General features: G+C 32.9%; 2 protein-coding genes across 2 annotated transcripts; both read left to right on the top strand.

Moving 5' to 3' along the window:
- The first annotated feature begins 2,176 nt into the window (after nucleotides 1–2,176).
- On the top strand, nucleotides 2,177–7,207 carry LOC108994300. Its single transcript, XM_018969439.2, has 6 exons — nucleotides 2,177–2,373; nucleotides 4,825–4,870; nucleotides 5,770–5,896; nucleotides 6,230–6,300; nucleotides 6,526–6,629; nucleotides 6,799–7,207. Exons 1-6 carry the CDS (start codon nucleotides 2,248–2,250, stop codon nucleotides 6,835–6,837), a joined length of 513 nt encoding a protein of 170 aa, XP_018824984.1. The 5' UTR covers nucleotides 2,177–2,247; the 3' UTR covers nucleotides 6,838–7,207.
- A 6,334-nt stretch (nucleotides 7,208–13,541) lies between these two features.
- LOC108994307 (cytochrome P450 94B3-like) lies at nucleotides 13,542–15,684 on the top strand. The gene is made up of 3 exons (XM_018969446.1): nucleotides 13,542–13,619; nucleotides 13,931–13,947; nucleotides 14,109–15,684. Exons 1-3 carry the CDS (start codon nucleotides 13,542–13,544, stop codon nucleotides 15,682–15,684), a joined length of 1,671 nt encoding a protein of 556 aa, XP_018824991.1.
- The last annotated feature ends 4,625 nt before the right edge of the window (nucleotides 15,685–20,309 follow it).

Here is a 20,309-nt window from a genome sequence, read left to right as displayed (position 1 = left end):
TTACCTCTTTAAACAATTAACAAGTGAAAACACATGGATTAGATGAGATGAAACATTTTGTTAAAAGTTAAATAAAATATTATTATAATATTATTTTTAATTTAAAACTTAAAAAAGTTAAATTGTTTATTATATTTTATATGAGAGTTTGTAAAAATTATAGTGATTATATTGGATGAGATGAGATGAAATAGTTTGGTTTTGTGTAACCAAACTAACCCAGTAGTTTGGCCTAATTTTGTTATGATGATCCATTGAGATTATTAAAATGGGTTTTTATTGTGATAAAAAAGTATTAATATCTTATGAAAAAAATATATTTGCAAATAGGGGTGCTACCCGCCCCTTACGGGATGAGGCCACCCCTTCACTGCCTTGCCCCTGCATCTCGGGGGCAGATTCCCAATTCGCCCCACCTTATATCTACTTAAAAAATAGATTACATTCTACTAGATTTAAAAACTATTTCTAGTTCCACGTAATTAAAAATATATTTTTAGATCCAAATTGTAAATTTAAATTTTGTAAGTATGATTATAATTTAAAAATTATGTAGTTTTAAAATTTGCTAGTGTATACTTTGTGAACACGTTTAACAAATTGTAATATATATTTATATATACACAATTTGTAAAATATAAATATATAGTTATGTTTATATATATATATATTATATTGTAAAATATAAATATAAACCAACCTTGCCCTGCATTTCCCCACCCCGCCCCTGCTAGGGGCACTAGATGCAGTGTGAGAACCCCTGTCCCAGCATGGGCGGTGTGGGGTTGCTTGCCTAGCCATGTGGGGCGGGACAACTGGGTGCAGGGCTCCGTTGCCCACCCCTATTTGCAAAGAGTAGTGATAGGGTTACTACCCATCTACTACTCACTTACTACCCGAGCACATTTCAAATTTTTTTATTATTGTCTTTTAAATATTTTTTTACCGTCTTAATCATTAAGAAAAAAATTAAAAAAATATATAATTTTATTAATATTCACTTCCTTAATCATTAAGTAAAATAAAAAATTAAAAAAATATCAAATACAATTTGAGTAGTAAATGGATGGTAATAGGGTAGTAACTCTATCATTATTCATTTGCAAATGTGTTTTTTAAATGCTAAAGGTACTGCTAAAGTGGGTCTCATAATCTCACTAGGATAAAAAAACGTATTACCATCTTATAAAATGTTAAAGACAAGGAGTTTAGGTGCCTCTGTCAAAACTCAATATTTCAAACTCGAAAAATTATAAATTTATAATTAATTTGCAACTCTATTTAAAATATATGTTAATTATATAAAATCAAAAATTTTGAAATGAAGTGACGCGATTCTATTAATTAAATTGAAATAAATTATAAAATAATTATAAAAGAGTTGAAGAGGATGATTAATTGTATATGAGTTATTCTAGTTTGAAATCAGTGTGTAGAACACACAATTTACATAACTTAAATATTAAGATTTGATTTGTAAGATTTAAATTTTAAAATTTAAAATTTAGACTAAATTATATCATGTAAGCTCTACAACTTGAGCTTATAATTTTTCATTATATATATATATATATATATATGTATATATGAGTTTTGTTACATATAAATCAATGCTTATAATGAGATCTATTTTAATTTTAAAAAGACTAAAATATCAATCATTTTTTAACATAACTGATATAAAAACTTCTACATAAACATTGTGTGGGATGTGCTAAAAAATATGTTAAATAAATTCTAATATATACAAATTCTATGTGCAATAATTTTTGTGTACTTTTTGAGCACTATGTTGATGTGATTGACTGTATTATTTTTTTAAAATATAATTAAGAATAATTCTATATATAACTGTGAAATGCGTAAATACCGCGTAATCATTTTGAAAAAGAATAGAGATCACTATTAAAAAATTAATTTTTTTCATGTGAATCTTATATTTTATTTACTTTTTTCAAAACGATTATACAATGATTACACAATTTATGGTTACAAATATATTTTCTCAATAATTAAAATAATGCAACCAATTACATTATCAGAATACGTAAAGAGTACGTAAAAGTGACTGTATAGATTAGAATGTTTTAATATATATATATATATATATATATATAAAATAATAATAATAATAATAATATATATGCGCGGAGTGCTCAATTTTTTACTCGCACTCGACTCCCTCCCTCTTTTATCACCGTACTGCTTGGGGAGGGAATTTTAAATTTCTTTTCTTTTTCAGGCGCCATGACGGGCTCGTCGTCCTGTCCGCCGTCCGATCCGAGTCATACGACGTCTACTGGAGCTTCGAAGTTTCTAGCTGACCTTCCCTCCCGGGGGCTCTTCTCCTCCACCGTCATCTCCTCAAATCCGGTGATGTCTCTTTCGTCTCCTCTCTCTGTTTAAACCTTTTAAACCCTGTCATTTTCTCTATTCTTCTGTTTGGTTTCTCATAAATTTTGAGGTAAAGTTTTTGAATTATTAATGTCTGTAGTTTGGGACCTTCGGAAGTAAACAGACAGAAATCTATATCGTTTAACCGAGGACGAAGCAAGCATTTAAGTTGGTTGTCGACGTGTCTTGCTCGTATGTTTTGAAACGCAAATGGAAATCTTGATGTTTTCGCTGGAACCAAACAGGCCGTTTAGGGTTCAATGTTGATTTATTATATACGCGCAAATTGGTGTATTTTATGTATTTAAATTATTAGTGATTAATGCGTAAAACGAATCCATTGGAGACGTGATTTATTGCTGTGACTTCCTTTTATTTTATCCTAAAATTTATGTTTATAGCTTTGCAAATATTTACTGTAGCTGTATGTGAAACACTGAAAAAATTATGGGAGAAAGTGGCTTTAGTTTTGGTTGTGATTTGTGAGGTATCATCTTTAGTACGGTAAAAATGTAGTTTGTTTCAAGTGGTTTGTTCACATTATTAGAACTAAATATATGGCTCAAATGGCTGCATTTGCAATGTTTTGAGTTTACATACTATATTTGATGCTATAGATCAATGTGTTAATTTATATCATAAATTTTAAAGAATAATCATTAAGCTCTACTGCCATTGTTGTTGGTGTCCTATTAGGTATATGGCATCTGTTTGACCTGGTTTTATGATAACGGGAATGTTAGATATTGGACGTAGGCTTCTGGATGAATTAGAGAAGGCTATCTTCCCCTTGTTTGTATTTGAATCGGTAACAAAAGCCTGAAGCAGTTAGTCTTTAGATCTATAAGCAGGTCACGGTCCTTTTTTATTGGGGTAACAGAAAATTAGTGTTTTGGCCCTCAAATCCAATGTGATACATTTGTTCTTTGAATTTTCTCTGAGGACGAAGTTGGCTGTTGCTTGCGGGATCTTCTTAAGGTCTTAAAAGCCAATTAGGTGTTGTTGTTTTTTTGTTGGATTCGTTATCATAAGATAAATCTAGCACCTCCATCAATGAAGGTGTGATTGAAAGATTTTTTTTTTTCCAGCATGCATCCTTTTTTTTTTTTGCTGCATAGTCACTTTCCCAGAATGATAATACGACTATTCTCTCAAGAAGTCTGGGATTAGTTGCGGCTCCAAGAAATATCATGCCTTATCTATTGACTAATCATTTTGGAGTATAGACCATGTAGTTTGGGCCTTCCATTGGGGTGTTGCATCTATATAGTGTTTTGGATATGATACTTGTAAGCAGATGTTATTTTTTCCTGTTCCATGCTTCCTGCTTTATAAGCTGTTATGGATTAAAAAGATGGAACCTGCATCACCCTGCTGTGAGAATATGGTTCAAAATTTCAGATAAAACTTTTCTGAAGATACAATAAGAGGTTCGAAAGTAACCTTTCAGAATCCTTTTTTCAACTTTAATGATAAAGGACGATACCGTGTATTTATGAGAAATAAGTTAGTAAAAGATCATGGTCTTTTCAGTTCCTTGAATGCTAAAGCCCACATATATGACAATACGATGACATAAGAATCAGCTTCTCACATTTATTTAGTTGACCTTGGGTTATTAATGTGTGTCAATTGAGCTGCTTCCAAAAGCACGATGGTGGAGTTGCTTTTGCATTTGCAAACATTCTTCCCATGCCGGCTCTTATGTAGAAGAAGAGAGAAGCTTCAGTCTTTTCTAGCGCCTTGGAGATAATGACACGTGTCTTCATGTGGACCTGGTCTGCTTATTTCAGTATGCTTTCTAATGGAAAAAAGTATTTGGAGCATGTTGTCCAGAAGGCTCTGGTTGTGGCGCTGGGGCAAGATGCCATCCTTTGTTTTCTCCAATCACACAAGAAGTTTGTTTTTTCCACTTTGATGGAGTTCTATGGTGGCTGCTTGAGTTGCCTACAATGCCTCATTGCATGGACACCCAAGATCTTGTCATCAACAATACTTTACTGCCATATTTGAAGTAATGGGTTCTTTTATGGATCAAATATGTGAAGCCCAAGAAGACCTTTTAAGAAAAAAGTTGTTAAAAATATACTTGTTTCCATTAGAACTGGTCATTTCATCTTTAGTTTCTATATCTAGGTTCTTTCCCCAAGCTTGTTGACAGTTTGTAAATGATTAGAGGATCAAGCTTGTTTGTCAAGTAAACCTTCTGTCTTGCAATGTGTTTACGTAGTGTATCTCTTGCTTAATCATATACAAGAAACAACTTCAGCAAAAACTCCTTCCTTTTTTCATTTAAAATTTTTGCTCTTTTAGGATGCTTCTTTTGTGTACGTAGTTGGTTTCATTTTTCTCATACATTTATGTTTGTTATAAATTCACTAGATTCTTGTTGCTGGAGCATTGACCTTGACATTTGAAAATTTTGTTCAGGGTGGGATGCGAGTATATATTTGTGGCCATGACTCATCACCTCCAGGTGTCCCATCCTTCATTTTTCACTGTAGATATTGCACTTCTCATTTGTGATTGGATTCATATTTTCTCACTTTCTTTTCCCTATTTCTCCGACATTACCCTTTTGGGCAAGTGGATCAAATTAGAAATGCTTTTGACATCCTTATAGATTTTATTTAAGTGATTGCATGTATATGTTGAAGGTGTTTTTGAAACTTTATTGGGGCGAATCTCTGGACCTTATAGGACTCTTCGGAACTTATGGAATTATACTAGTTTTGCATTGGTACTGTGTTGCAATTCTAAATGTTTGAACCAATAAATTCTATTGGTACACTCAGAGATGATTTTGTTCTACAATTGTGAGGATCAGAATGTATGGTCTATCTATTTTTGCTTTTTGCATGTTTTCTTTAATCTATATGATCCTATTGCGCTAACATTTTGAATATTATTAACAAAATGTTGCCAAGATGATATTTCATATCAAACCTCTAGGGGTTGGCTCAAATGGTAAAGGTCTTGGGCTTGGGGGTATGCTCCTCCTAGGTTTAAGGTTCAAATCTTCTTGGGTGCAAACAATCTCTAGGAGTCATTGGACCGGGGGATTTTCTCCTTGAATTTAAAGATGCACCCCCGGGATTAGTCTGAACTCTGTTCCTGGACACCTGGTGCCAATAAAAAAAAAAGATGATATTTCATATCATATGCAATTTCTTTCTCTTCATGTCATTAAAAAAATGAAAGAAATTGAGTAACTTATTCTGAAGTGATATTATTGTCCTCCTGATTTATTTTGCAACTTTTTCATCAACTTTTTGCACATCTAAATTCTCTGAAAGAGAACATGTCCCATGCAATTTCATATACTTTTACTTCAATGTAATGTCTAAATTCTATCTCTCTTTCTTGTACATCCAGAGGGCCAACAGATAAAAACAAGCCAACGGAACATATTGATCAGATCGCTCATGCTTAAAAAACAGAAGGGCGATTCTAGTTCAAAGGATGTGAAGGGTGTAAATGCAACTGAGAGTTCTAGAAAGAGGTATTACTAACATAGCTTACAGATGAGAATTTTTTCCACATTTTGTAGATAAATAAGGTTTGTTTTTATAAGTTTAGTTCAAAGGATGTTTTTATAAGTTTACTTGTGTGTGTGTGTCTTTTTTTTAATTGAGATATCTTTGTGCTACTCTTAGGGTTTAAGATTATACAGTACTTATCAACTCTCTTCTGCCTCAAATGACACCAGTGTTTATTATGAATTTACAATGCATCATAGACTTCGGAACAACTCTTTTCATTTGGTTCCTGGTGTGCAAGTGTGCAAATTCGAAAGTGTTCTGTCTGATTACTGACCCTCGTTTAATCATTTCAGGGTTGCTGAAAGAGCTCCAGATGTCAGAAATTCAGCTAAGAGAGCAAATAGTCAAATCAGTTCTCAACAAGGTAAACTTTTATGGTTCTTGTTTTGTATTATCCAATTTGTACAATGTACATCCATATAAAATGAATAGAGCCATCCAACATCCATCGGACGATGCAATGCGCTTTAGATGTTGGAAATTTATTGAATCGGCTGATTATATACTTATGCATTTCCTACGAAATTAATGATCTTGTTGCTCATTTTTATCATAATTTATTTTTTATTTTTTCCTGTTGGACATGCAGAAGGATCAAACAGTCGAGCATCTAATAGGGACTTTCAGAGCTTCACAGTTGAAAGGCTTCGTGCCCTTTTGAAGGCAAGAAGTCTTTCCACTAAAGGAAAGAAGGCAAGGATCAATTCAATTTTATCTGCATCCAGTTTAAAATATTCTTTATTTTCCAGGAGGGATGGAAGTTCAGATCCCCGCATTTCCAATCCTTTTAGATAATTATACTTTCAAATTCCCAGTCTCTTTCTGCTTGTGCCTGAATTGATGCATGCAATCACATGTGCAGGATGAGCTGATTGCACGGCTGAAAGAGGCTACTGGATAAAGCCTATAATAGGAAGGAGAGAAGGGATGGAGGTAAAAAATCCGGCATCCCTGTTTCAACTTTGAACAGGCTTGCTTCTTTCGTTATTTCTAGCCTGTTTGTTTTGCCCTCAACAATTACACATCCGGAGCAAGTCGTTCATTAGTACACAATGGAACTGATGTTGATATCAAGTGAAAGCTGCAGACGTTGCATTTAGTATGATTACCTATTTTAAGACAATACTTATGGGTTTATGCCAAGTGTTTTAGCATAAACCACCAATATGCATGTCCTTGTTAGCAAGAAACATTACACATATCTTCTCTTGACTATTAAACAAAATTGGCTCGAACACTATCTATAAAAGAAGACATTTGATGATTTTGCACATGTTTGAAAGGCAAGTGTTTCTGCCTAATTCATGTCAAACAAGTGCCACATTTGGTACCGACACACATTTTATTTTTTTCCTTAAGGGTATTGAAAAGAACCAATTAAGAACGTGCATTAATGAAGATTTTGGCTGTGAAGACAAAAAGAAGAAGAAGACAAATTTAAGATACGAAATCTAGGTAATGGGCCCGCAGCTCATGACACTCATTGGCTTGCTATCGAGTAAACATCAAAGACTACGAGTGGGCAGATTCGCATTATATATTCGTCTTTTTTTTGGATTTTGAGTGTGTTTTATCTCATTTTATCTTATTTTTTTATTATATTTTTTTAAATTTTTATTTTTTTAAAATTTTTATATAAAATATAATAAATAATTTAAATTTTTCAAATTTTAAAATAATAATAATATTAAAAAATAATATTCTAATAATATTTTATTCAATTTTCAACTTTCATCTAAAATTATCTCACCTCATCTTACCTCCCATTCATTATCCAAGATTCCAAACCAATCTGTCCTCTTCGCCCGTTTATCACATTGTTGAAATCAAGAAGTGCAACAGCCACCCATTAACAACATATCAAAATTTTCGCCTTTGATTCTATGACTTCCTTTTTCAAAATTGCTTTTTTCATGAAAGAAGATAGGTGAACGTGTTTGAGTAAAATTGTTCCAATTGGCCGCTATATGTGTCATTATAATTAGAAGATTTGAATTTTGTTCATAAGGATAACAAAAGAGAAAAACTCCCCATTATTTTAAGCTTCGTCCATTAGGATTTTTAAATGAGAAAAGATATTTGTAATTGTGAATTGTACAACTATCACGTAATCGCTTTAAAAAAAGTGAATAACACATGAGAGGCACAAAAAAAAAAATTAATTTTTTAATAGTAGACTCTATTCTTTTTCAAAATGATTACATAATATTTATGCATTTTACGATTATATGTAGAATTACTCTACTCAAATATGTCCAAAAAAATTAGTTGGTTGTTTGCAAGTAGTAGGTATTTTCTTTAGCAAGCAAACAATTCACACAAGTGTGAAAAATTAAAAATTAATGGAGGAGTTCAAGGGACAAGTTTAGGAGCATTGATTTAAATATGGGGAGAATATACTTTTACCCTCTCTCTTTTTCATAGTTTCTCCTCTTGATTTTAGAAAATGAGTAATGTAAAAGACAAATTTCAGATGTATAAACTTTGTGTAAGGCTATTATAAACAGTAAAAAAGTTCTATAAATAGTAAAAATTTGTACTCACCATACTTTTTCATAAAAAATTAATCTTCTCATTAGTCAGTATTTACTATCTCAAACCCCACACCTTATGATAAAAGAAAGAAAATATTGTCAAATATAAAGATAAATATTGACTGATATATAACAAAATTCTTCCATAAATTAATGCCCAATGGTGTACCAGTAGTCGCTCGCATGACACCAAGTTCAAAACCCACTACCACACTGTCATTATCTAACGTATTTTAAATGGAAAAATCAAATTAACCCTTTTTCAAACTCCAAGAGAAAAACTTTAAAATCTATTTTAGGTCTCGTTTGTATATACAGATAATATTTATACATAAGAGATGAAACGAATGAAATAAAAGTTAAATAAAATATTATTAAAATATAATTTTTAATATAATTTTTATTTTAAAATTTGAATTATTTATTATATTTTGTGTGAGAGTTTAGAAAAATTATAATAATGAGATGAGATGGTTTGGAAATTAAGAAGCTTAATGAGTCTCCCTTTTAAAAAATCTCTTTAAACTTTTTCTTAGTAATTTAAAGCTTTTTAATAATATAATTGGACCGGACCGAATCGGTGAGTTGGTCCGGTACTGAGTTTGGTTCGGTCCGGTATCGGTTTTATTTTTCTTAAAATTGGTCAAAATCAGTTTGGTTTCGATTTTTCTTTTTCTAAAACCAGACCGGACCGAACCAGACCAGTTCATATATATATATTATAATTTTTTATATTGTATATAATTTTTATATATAATATATAATTATATATAAAATAGTTTTGTATTATATGATAAATTACTAATTAATATAATATTAAATTTTAAAATCTTATATCACTATATTCTACTGTATTAATAGTTATACAAATACTATATCACTATATATTATAATATACTACAATATATTATCACTATAGTATTATATACTAGAATATACTATTATATATATATATTATATAATATAGTATATAGTATATTAAAATCGAAAAACCGGACCAAACTGGATCGGAACCGGTAAAACTGGAAGTACCGGTTTAGGAGAATAACCGGTGCGGAATCGGTTTTTGAAAATGCAAAACCGGTGCGTACCAGTTTAGTCCCAAATTTTGTCCAAAATCGGACCAAATGCGCCACATGCAATACGATTACTTGCTAAAAGAAGCCTGAAACTGCTTAAAAAGATTGTTGCCCACTTTATGTAAATAGTTGTTCTTTATTTTCTGTTCTTTATTTATTTATCTCGTTTGTTTTCGCAGATGATATGAGATAAGTTAAGATAAAAATTAAAAATTGAATAAAATATTATTAAAATATATATTTTTAATATTATTTTTATTTTAGGATTTGAAAAAATTGAATTGTTTATTTTATTTTGTATAGGAATTTGAAAAAGTTATAATGATTAAATAAGATAAGATGAGAATAATTGTGAAAACAAACGTGAGAATTTTGGTTTTGAGCAGTACAATTTGGCATTGCTTTTTGCTCATGGGAAAATGGCATTTTTAGCTGAAATTGCTGACTCATGGATTTTTTTTATATGTTGTCAATTTTGGGGTGTATGTGGAGACTGGTTTCGGAGCTGAAAAAGGTGTTTGCTGTAAGTGCGCTCGAGCGAAGTTTAAGTCCGAGAGTTCGCTCGAATCCCACTCAACACCTCGCTCGAGCGCTAGTGTTCGCTCGATCCCCACTCGACACCCCGTTCGAGCCAATGTTGATTTGATTGTTCACTCGAGGCACTCTTAACACGCAGCTTGAGCGAAGAACACTGATTTTGCCAGATTAGGATTTCCAACACCGTTTGATATATATTTATCATGTTTGACATATTTTGCACGACCCTTCAACCAAATAATTAAGAGAGAACAATTGTCAAAAGTGCATATTGTGTGAGAGAGTAAAAAGTCCTAGAGAGTATGAGTTGAGATTGAATGATTGTAATCTCTTCTGATTAATAAGATTTTTACAGTTCTGTGGACGTAGGCAAATTGCAGAACCACATATATTGTGCATTGTGTGTTTGATTATGATTGTTTTGATTATGATTGCTTTTATTTTGTTTGCCATCATTGGTATGTGTGTTTTGTACAACATTACATAACAGTCAACAGTGATGAGTTAGGAAATTAATGTTTACGGGACAATATTAAATTTTTTATACATATTATATAATTTAGTTTCTTTCTTGGCCTTAATTGCATGGTTTCTGTCAGAGATAAAATTTGGAAGAGGCTCCTAAAATGTGTGGTGAGACATCAAGACATATGGAATAATTAATAAAGACTGAAACGGGTAGCTTGAAAAGTGATATATGAAAGGTCGACAACATTTAGCAAAGAGGCGAATTTGTAATTTCTCCGAGTCTCTAAAATGATTAGTTATTGATATAATTAGAGTCCTGGCTCGATAGAATTATCATAAAGATCATTGAAAATTTCTAATTCCCTCTCTCAAATAATAATGTGGGATTTCATATATCATCTATATTGATCATCACTACAGGGCTGGCTTCTTCACTTGACTTCCTCTTCTCTATTTTCTTTTTTTCCCCCTCTCTACATACTTTGTAACAAAGGAAAAACGAAGATTGAAAACTAACCAATTGAAAACTAGTACTGTCGACCAATATCAACGTACACCAATCGAGATTTACACAATTTGATTTAAGCTAGATCATTATATTCATATAATATATTCAAAATTTTCTTGTAATAAAACCTATATATATACACACACTAGCGCAAGAACAACGTGCTAAAGACATTTGCCTAGTTTAGTGAAATGATTATTTTTAAGAAATAATGTGGTTCTTATAAAAAAAATGGAGGAAGCCATAAAAGACTGTGACAAACAATTGAAATTTTTTGATTTTGAAATATGTTATAAAAATGTGTTGTGTAAATATAATTGTTAGGATTACTGAAATAAATAACAATAAATAAAAAAAATTCAGAAAATAATTTATATAAAAAAGACTTTTAAAATCAATATTACTGTAAAGTTGCAAAGATGAAACATAAATGTAAGTTCTGAAAGTCTTTAACTGACAAGACTTGAAAACAAATCAACAAAAATAACCCACAGAAAATAGAGAGATAAAAAAATAACTTGACAATAAACATGAAAAAATTACACATATGGACAAAGTTCAAAGCGCGCGGCTCCATCTATCGGCTCGGTAGCCGTTTATAATAGTAGAATAAATATCACTACAAAAAAACATTTATTAATTTGTAATCAATTATTTGTTACAAAAATAATAAGTTCTTAATTATTAAATTAATTTATTATCGTGAGAAATAACTCATTGTAAATATTAGTTTTTCTCGTAATAAAATTGTACACGTCTTTCTAGTTTTAATGGATGAGAATACTCCAGATCACTTACAAGATAATTAAGTACGTAGTGACATGAAAAGTACATTAACCAGCTTAAAGCTTTGAACACATGCATGCATGTTTAACATGTGATCAATTTATACATTCGTGACTACTATTTTTGAAGCCGAAAAGTTAAAACACGCACGCATGCATACTGAAATTCAAGTATGTACTATATATGTTCTAGTGGGGCGGCAAAGTTATCTGCAGAATTATTGTCCCACTCTTGTTATATGTTTCTCATATCAAAACTCATAGGGTATGTTGTCCACTTTCCATATCATGAGCGTGATCAAGGCAAAACCCCTGCAGCTCCGCTCCGACTCTGTTTGATGCCCACTTTGATTCTGATTTTGTTGAAGTCGGAATTTAAAATCAGAGTCAGACTTTGAACTTTTAAAATAGTCGAAATCGGAGTTTGGAGTTCAACAAGATTCCAGACTACCAACTCTATTTCCTATATGTATACTTAATATATTTGACATTGTAACAAATCTTAAAACGACATTGTTTTCATACTCCTATATATTCATCTTTTACAATTTCAGCTAACCTTACACATTTATATTTCTCCTTAGCTGCTTTGTTCTCTCTGTCTACCTCTTCATTATGTTTTGCCGTTGTCTCATGTATATTGGCCCGTGGCTAGGACTGGCAGTTCCATACCTCCCATGGAAAGGACATCGTCGATAGTCATTATTGACCCTCTGACATTGTTGTCTCTGCCCCTTCCATGTGTCGTCAATTGTGTTTATTGTTTAGAAATCTTGTTTTTAGCTAGTACAGAACTTTCTTAATTAATTTTTGTTTGGATGCTAAAAAGGCCAAGTGAGTAAGAAAATAGGAAACAAAAAACTCAACTCCGAATGAAACTCCAACTCTATTCGATATTGATCAAGCGAAATAGAACCAGAGTTAGGTTTCTCTCGAAGTCGGAATCGGAGTTATTTTTGGACTCCAATGGTTATTAGAGTTGGAGTTCGGAGTTGAGGAATTCAACTCCATCGAAGTTGAAGCCCACCCCTATATATATATCAATCAAGTCACAATTTGATTTGTAATAGAAACAATTATTTAAATTTCTATTTGAAAATCAAATCAGGTCATATATACAAGTGATCGCTCACAAATATAATTTTTATTTCGTAATGGTCTTGTGCATGATATATATGCCTCCTATGGGCTTATGTGATTCACACTATTGGGTCGGATCTTTGGGTAACGGGTTCATGATCAACTTAGTCGGCCTTGAGTTAAATGGTTTCTCTCGAGCCTTGATTGCTAGCTGATTGAATCTGGTCATGTTATATGTAAGAGTAACCCTACTTTTCATTTTAAATTTTATTATCTCTATTAAAGTTTATTGATACGGCTGATTTAACTCAAGGACTATTTTATTGATATGAACATATATATATATATATATATATATATATATCAACTAGCTTATACTTTAATGGCATATACTTAAAATATGCTACAAGCGAGCAGGATTGAGATAGGAATATTGAAGAATATTATTTTTCTTTCCGTTAATATTAAAATGAAAAATATTGATCAATTTTTTATTGAGCGAGTTGGAGATATATAACAAACTCGAATATTATTGCATAAAGGTCGATCGCATGAGTACTACTGTCATAAGTACCTTATGTGATCCCCATGTACATCATGAATTATACATTTACATGCTTTACAGTATAATGATAACCCCAATGGTACTTATTGTTCTAATATTTTTTTTAAAAAAAGAGACAAAAATCCAAGTCTGATGGACGAAACTTCCGCCGTAATATATGTTTCATTGTTCAAATTTCCTTCCTGAGCCGGCTCGCCGTTTTTTGTCCTTCTAAGTCTGCACGTGAACCATATGTGTCTCCCGGTCCCTTTCTCCTCCCGATTGTAAACCCTAATGCAGAATTAAGACATTAATGTCGGCCTCTCTCTCTCTCTCTCATGCAAACGTCGCATGTGTATGGCAACACAAAACACACATAGATATTATATATATAATAAATATAGATAGAAGTCACTATTAAGAATATTTATTTTACACACATTATATAATATTATGTAGACCACACATCTCTACAAGTGAATGTTAGAAATAATTAACTAGAAGCAACCATGCAGTAAGTGTAAAATGTGCACTGTTATAGTAGCTTCTCACTAACATTACTCATATATATATATATATATATATATATATATATGAACATGTCTACGTATATAGATCATCAGTACTTCTGAGTCAGATATTCGGAATTAAGCAAAACCATGTCTATCTTTCTTCTAACTTTCATATCTCTAGGGACGTTTTCCCTTTTTTCGTCCCTGTTCTTCTTCTCCTTCATCCTTCAAATTCAATATCGGAAATCGTCCCCCAGTATGGATCATGGCCCTCCTTCATACCCAGTTATTGGCTGCCTAATCTCTTTCAACAAAAACCGCCGGCGTCTCCTGGACTGGTACACAGACCTCTTATCAAAGTCCCCCACTCAGACCATCGTCGTGCACCGGCTCGGTGCACGGCGCATCGTTGTGACTGCAAACCCGGCCAACGTCGAATACATGCTCAAGACCAACTTTAACAACTTCCCCAAAGGCACCCCTTTCACCGACATCCTCGGCGATCTTCTTGGCTATGGCATCTTCAACGTCGACGGTGAGTTATGGTTCACCCAGCGGAAGCTGGCCAGCCATGAGTTTAGCACAAAGTCCTTGAGAGAATTAGTCTTCAAAACGCTTGAAGAAGAAGTCGATTGCCGATTGATCCCATTGCTTGAGGAGGCCGCGGAGAGGAATGAAATCTTGGATTTACAAGAAATACTGAGAAGGTTTGCGTTTGAAACTATCTGTAAGGTCTCGTTGGGGATAGACCCATGTTGCCTAGACCTGCATTGCCCCGTGCTGCCTCTTGTAAAAGCCTTTGACATTGCGTCGGAGATAAGCGCCATGCGTTCGATGGCCCCGGTATTCTGGTTTTGGAAGATCAAGCGTGCACTGAACGTAGGCTCCGAGAAGAAACTCAAAGAAGCAGTTCGACTCGTGCATGGCTTTGTGGCCGAGATCATACGAAACAAAAGGCGAATCCTCGAAGAAGCTCGCGAAAACAAACGCGAGAGCAGTACTGATTTATTGTCGAGATTGTTGCAGGCGGGGCACGTCGACGAGGAGGTGACAAGAGACATGGTGATAAGCTTCATCATGGCCGGCCGAGACACGACATCCTCGGCAATGACATGGCTGTTCTGGTTGCTCTCAAAGTACCCAAATCAAAAGCAACTCATTGTGAACGAAGTGAATTCCGTGCTGGCCAATATTAATGGCGGATCCGAAACTGAAAAGCCATTGGACTTCGAAACTCTCAAGGAGATGAAGTTCGTCAAGGCCTGCCTGTGCGAGTCCATGCGGCTCTACCCGCCGGTTGCGTGGGACTCAAAGCACGCCCTCGAAGACGACACTTTTCCGGATGGGACTCCGATCGGGAAGGGAGATAGGGTGACCTACTTTCCTTATGGGATGGGGAGAATGGAGGAGTTGTGGGGGACTGATCGGTTCGAATTTAAACCGGACCGATGGTTCGATGAGCAACCGGATGGGAAGTTGAAAACGGATATCAGTCCGTACAAGTTCCCGGTTTTTCAGGCCGGTCCGAGGGTGTGCCTTGGGAAGGAGATGGCTTTTATAGAGATGTCGTATGCTGTGGCCAGGATACTGAGGCGGTTCGAGATCTGGCCGGTCTGTGAGGACCGGCCGATTTTTGTTCCTTTGTTGACTGGCCATATGGCTGGAGGGTTGAAGGTGATGGTCCGGAAGAGCAATGTATAACTGGCTGTGCATGGTCACTTAAATTAATTAATTGGTCTCATTATTAAGCATTCAAATTGTTTTAGCTATTTGCTAAATTTTTTTACATTTGACCTAAAAGTACTGCTATGGCCGGCCATCTGGTGCCATGTCAAGAGAGTGAGGCAACTTAGCAGTAAGTTTTAAGAGAAATGTAATTTGGGATCTAAAAAATGTTCCAAATGGATTTTTATTTTTATTTTTACCGAATGATTAAGAAAATATTTTTTAATGATGTTGTGAATTTTTTATTTTTTTTAAATATTTATGATGATTAAAAAAATATAGGAAAAAAAAGAAAAAAATTATACTATTCAAGATATTTTTTGAGTTCTAAATTCAGGACCCGTAACAGTACTCAAGTTTTAAATGGCCAAGTAGTATTATTTTTTAATTAATTGTCAAAACATAATTACATTGCAAGCAAACTGTCTCAATTAATTTAAATATTATATTTTAAAATAAGAATTTGTCAAATGAGCTTAAAGAAGCACATGTTAATTAAGTTAAACAAATAATGGCTATTTTCAATCATTATTAATGATATAATCACATAAAAAAATGATACACAAGTAAAAACAAATTAAGAATATATAAATACCATAAATTGGTTTGGTCATTTTAGCACTAGCTAGCCTTAATAATAATAATGTGACTCCAAATTTTTCTAAATTTCTTGCAATAGGGTTAGCCAAAATAGCTTCTTGGCTTTAATTATCAGCACGATTTATATTTAAATATTGCTCTTAGCTTGACTAATTTTTAATTAGACATTTCATGATTACAGTAGTACTTGTAAAGTGCTTATAATTAGCATGCAATAACAATTAGTATACAAATCACTTTTTTTTTTAAAATTTAATTTGCAGTATTAATTGCCTTTAATTTGTTTTCCAAAAAAATGATGATCATCATGATGATCTGCATGAAAAGACCGCGTGCATTTGATCATGATCAGTACTATATATATTTATCAATCAAAGTGGCCGGTTTCCACTTTGATAATATATATATAGTACTATTCTTTATTTGTTTTGTCACCAATATATATTATTCTTGTGAATCCAATTCCGATTGATGCTGCCTACTTTCATGATCGAAGTATATATGATATTACAGAAACTTAATTCAATATCTGGCATTAATTACGTCGTGCGTACCGATTAAATTTGAATTTGTTCCAGCTAGCTAGCAAAAGTATGATATAAATCAGATTGAGTGAGTGAGTATCACTATAAAAAAAAAAAATATATTTGTGGCGGATTATTTACGGTACCGAAAATGACTATCTGCGACGAAAATAAATTTATTTTAACAGAAAATAATTAGCCACAAATAAATAATTTTAAAAAGAGATTAGCCATATTATGCTGATGATCTATAGATCAGCCATATTACTAGACTTTGAACAATATTACATCATTCATTCAGTTTAAAAAGAGATTTATATATATATATATATATATGCTCATTTTTTAACCTTCATTAATTATGACCTATATATATATATATTCTCCATGATCTACTAATTACAAATTAATTGACGAGATGGAGCAAGTTGAAATATTAATATTCCAATTCCACATATATTCAATGCATGTACTGATCCATCTATCACTACTACTTTCTCCAATATATGATCTTTATATATAGTACTCTGATCTGATCTTAGTGAAGGAAAAAGATCAGATCAGAGTATATGATACGACATAAGACTGAATTAATTAGGTCAATCGAATGACTATTAATTAAGGGCATGCATCACCAACGCTTAACTTATTAACACAATTTATAGAAAGGAATACTATTTTGTCACACCATATAATTAATATGTTATTTTGTGTTAACGAATTCGTAATACTTCTTAAACAATACAAATACATATTGATCTATACCAATAATTATAAGCTAAGTTCGACGGCCTCATCATGTTTAAATATTAGATCATCGTGACAAAGAAAAAAGCAACAACGTCTAGATCATCTTCTCTACTTCTTCCCCCGCCCCTTTGTTGCTTCATAGCCATGCATCACATTACACACACACACATATATTATATTGAGAAATCACGGTCACTTATTTAAAAGTTTAAACTGATGGAAAAATATAAAAGTCATAGCCGACTCATGGCTATTCAAGACGTTCTTTACTCTGATATCGTGTAAATCACTAGTTATCTCAAAATTAAGTTTCAATTAATTCATCAAGAGTTTGCATGCATTGCATAGAATGGATAGAATTCATCTTAAAACTAGAGCTGTCTATTCATGGTCACCATCATGAATAAACATGATCTTCCTCTCCCATATTGCATGGGACCCTATCAACATATATGAAAGATTCCACGCTGCATGCATGATGACGGTGCACATGACCATTTTAATTATGGAGTGATCACTGATCATCGCATTCGATCTTTGGGAATCTTAAGGATCTATTTGGTGATGGAAAGTAGTAAGGATTCATTCTATTTGGAGTTGGAAAGTAGTAAGGATCGATGAGATCATTCCCATTAATGAAGGCCTGATAAAAAATGGCCGTATTGTTCATTAAACCGCGCAAACTTGGGTTCGAGCTGGAACTCGATCGATCGCCATGGCAGCTTGGTGAAAAAGAAAGCTAATCAAATTAACACAAAAAAGAATATTCTAATTCTGGTATATATGAACTCACTATAAGAAAATTGTTTATTTGTGGTCATTTAATTCTAGTTAAATGACTATTTATAATTAAAATGAGTCTGTTTTGATCACAAATAACCTTTTCACCGTAATTAAATGGCCACAAAAATCAATTTTTCTTATAGTGACTACAGCTTGTATTCCAATAATAAAAGCCGATGGAACAAGATCAATGACTGCTAATTCCATTCTCCCGCATGCCCCTTCGATCATTTCTACAGGCTGCATGTTAATTCACCTGCATATTTAACAAATATATATATATATATATATATATATAATGATATTTTTGGAGTGTGCAGTTCATTCGTGAAAAAAGTTGATAAATCTGGAGTCTACGTAAAAAAAAATTATTTTTTAAATTGTAGCCCTTACTTTTTTTTTTTCATTAAGAACTGCACAATACTACATGACTATATATGTCATAATATGTGTTTATATAGGATATATAATTGTATATATACGTCAGTTACAAGCCTACATGTGAGTAGCTAGCCTTTCAATTCTTTCATCTTTGAACTAATTAAAGCAATAAGCAGTAGCTATCCTTGACAGTTATAATAAAAACTAGGGTTCAGACTTTAGGCTCAGCTAACTAGGTAGGTGGGTAGGTCTGTCAGTCTTAATTTGGCAGATTCATCATAGTTTTTTTTTTTTTTTTTAAGTTTTAAATCTAGCATGCTTATGGATATGAATTATAACAAATTGATAGAGGGAGAGTCCTTGCCAGTTGTCAGTACCAATATACAAAATATATGTAGGTAGATTATCTAAGGATATGCAATCAAAAATAAGGTTGGTAACTACCCATTGCGCCACTAAGTAGGCACATTGATTTTGGGATCGAAGAATTTTTTTTAATGTTCTAATCATTTCGATTTTACAATATATGAACGATATCTTCAATAATTGGATTAATCTGCTAAATTGGAGCCTTGCCATGTATGGTTGATATAACCAGTTGGGCATCTCCTTCCAGGATAGTTGGACCCTTTATCAAGTGTTCTGTCATCTTTATTGCAAGCGATGCTGCATAAGCTTCTGCAACAACTGGCATTTAGTTTGATTTTGCAACGTCCAAATTTCCAAGATCTTACCATTTGAGTCGCGACTAACTGCCGAAGACGTAGAGAATGAGTCCTTCACTGTAGCATCAAAGGAGATATTAGTTTGATTCCTTGACGGGGATTACCATTTCAACATTAATTGAGATTTTGAATTTTCTTTCCATGCCTGTAAATTTTCTTGGTAGGATAAATCCAATTGTTCCTTTGCCTTCTTTAGAGAAAAGTGGATTGGTTGTGGACCAACTCATCCTGCATCCTCCAAATAAAATCTAACATTAGAACTGCAAAAATCTAGAAATGATGTTTTTTCTAGGGATTTAACCCCAATCTAGACTTTGGGTTATGATTATTAATATCCACTCCTTCATTGAAATGATCGGCAGTAAATAGATATTTAAAGGCGAGTTGCTTTGGCTCCATAGAATCATGGTAATTGGGTATTCAATGAAAAGATTGAGCATCGTTTCTTCTTGTTCATTGCACAAAGGGCAGCTAGTAGAAATGAGATTTGGAGTAAAAATCTTCAATCTTTCTTTGGTTGGAATTATGTTCCAGATAATTTTCAAGATGAGCAACTTATGGCGATCATGAATTTTTTGCTTCCAAATTTTTCCCATAGTTGGGCTAGGAAAATTTGGCAAATGTATAATAGAAAATTTTGTTGTAATATGGTAAGCAGTTTTGACAGTAAATTTTCCATTCTGGCTATTTATCCGAATAGGGCAATCCATTCTTTGGTTGTTATAAGGTAATGGAATTTTTTGAATTTCTCTAATGCTATCTTACTCGAAAAGGGTTAGCATTTTTTGAGTGTTCCAAAAGTGGGTATTAGGATTAATCAGATCAAAGACTCTCAGAG

The sequence above is a fragment of the Juglans regia genome, chromosome 9 (assembly GCF_001411555.2).
Source record: "Juglans regia cultivar Chandler chromosome 9, Walnut 2.0, whole genome shotgun sequence".
Classification (NCBI taxonomy): Eukaryota; Viridiplantae; Streptophyta; class Magnoliopsida; order Fagales; family Juglandaceae; genus Juglans; species Juglans regia.
The sequence above is the reverse complement of the archived record's forward strand: the minus strand, read 5'-3'. Positions and strand labels throughout refer to the sequence as shown.

Bases quoted from the DNA above. Each gene is read 5' to 3' on its own strand.
- LOC108994300 (XM_018969439.2), top strand. From the start codon at position 2,248: ATGACGGGCTCGTCGTCCTGTCCGCCGTCCGATCCGAGTCATACGACG. The intron at 5,897-6,229 runs GTATTACTAACA...TAATCATTTCAG, and splicing joins ACTGAGAGTTCTAGAAAGAG to GGTTGCTGAAAGAGCTCCAG. The intron at 6,630-6,798 runs GCAAGGATCAAT...TCACATGTGCAG, and splicing joins TTTCCACTAAAGGAAAGAAG to GATGAGCTGATTGCACGGCT.
- LOC108994307 (XM_018969446.1), top strand. From the start codon at position 13,542: ATGCTTTACAGTATAATGATAACCCCAATGGTACTTATTGTTCTAATA.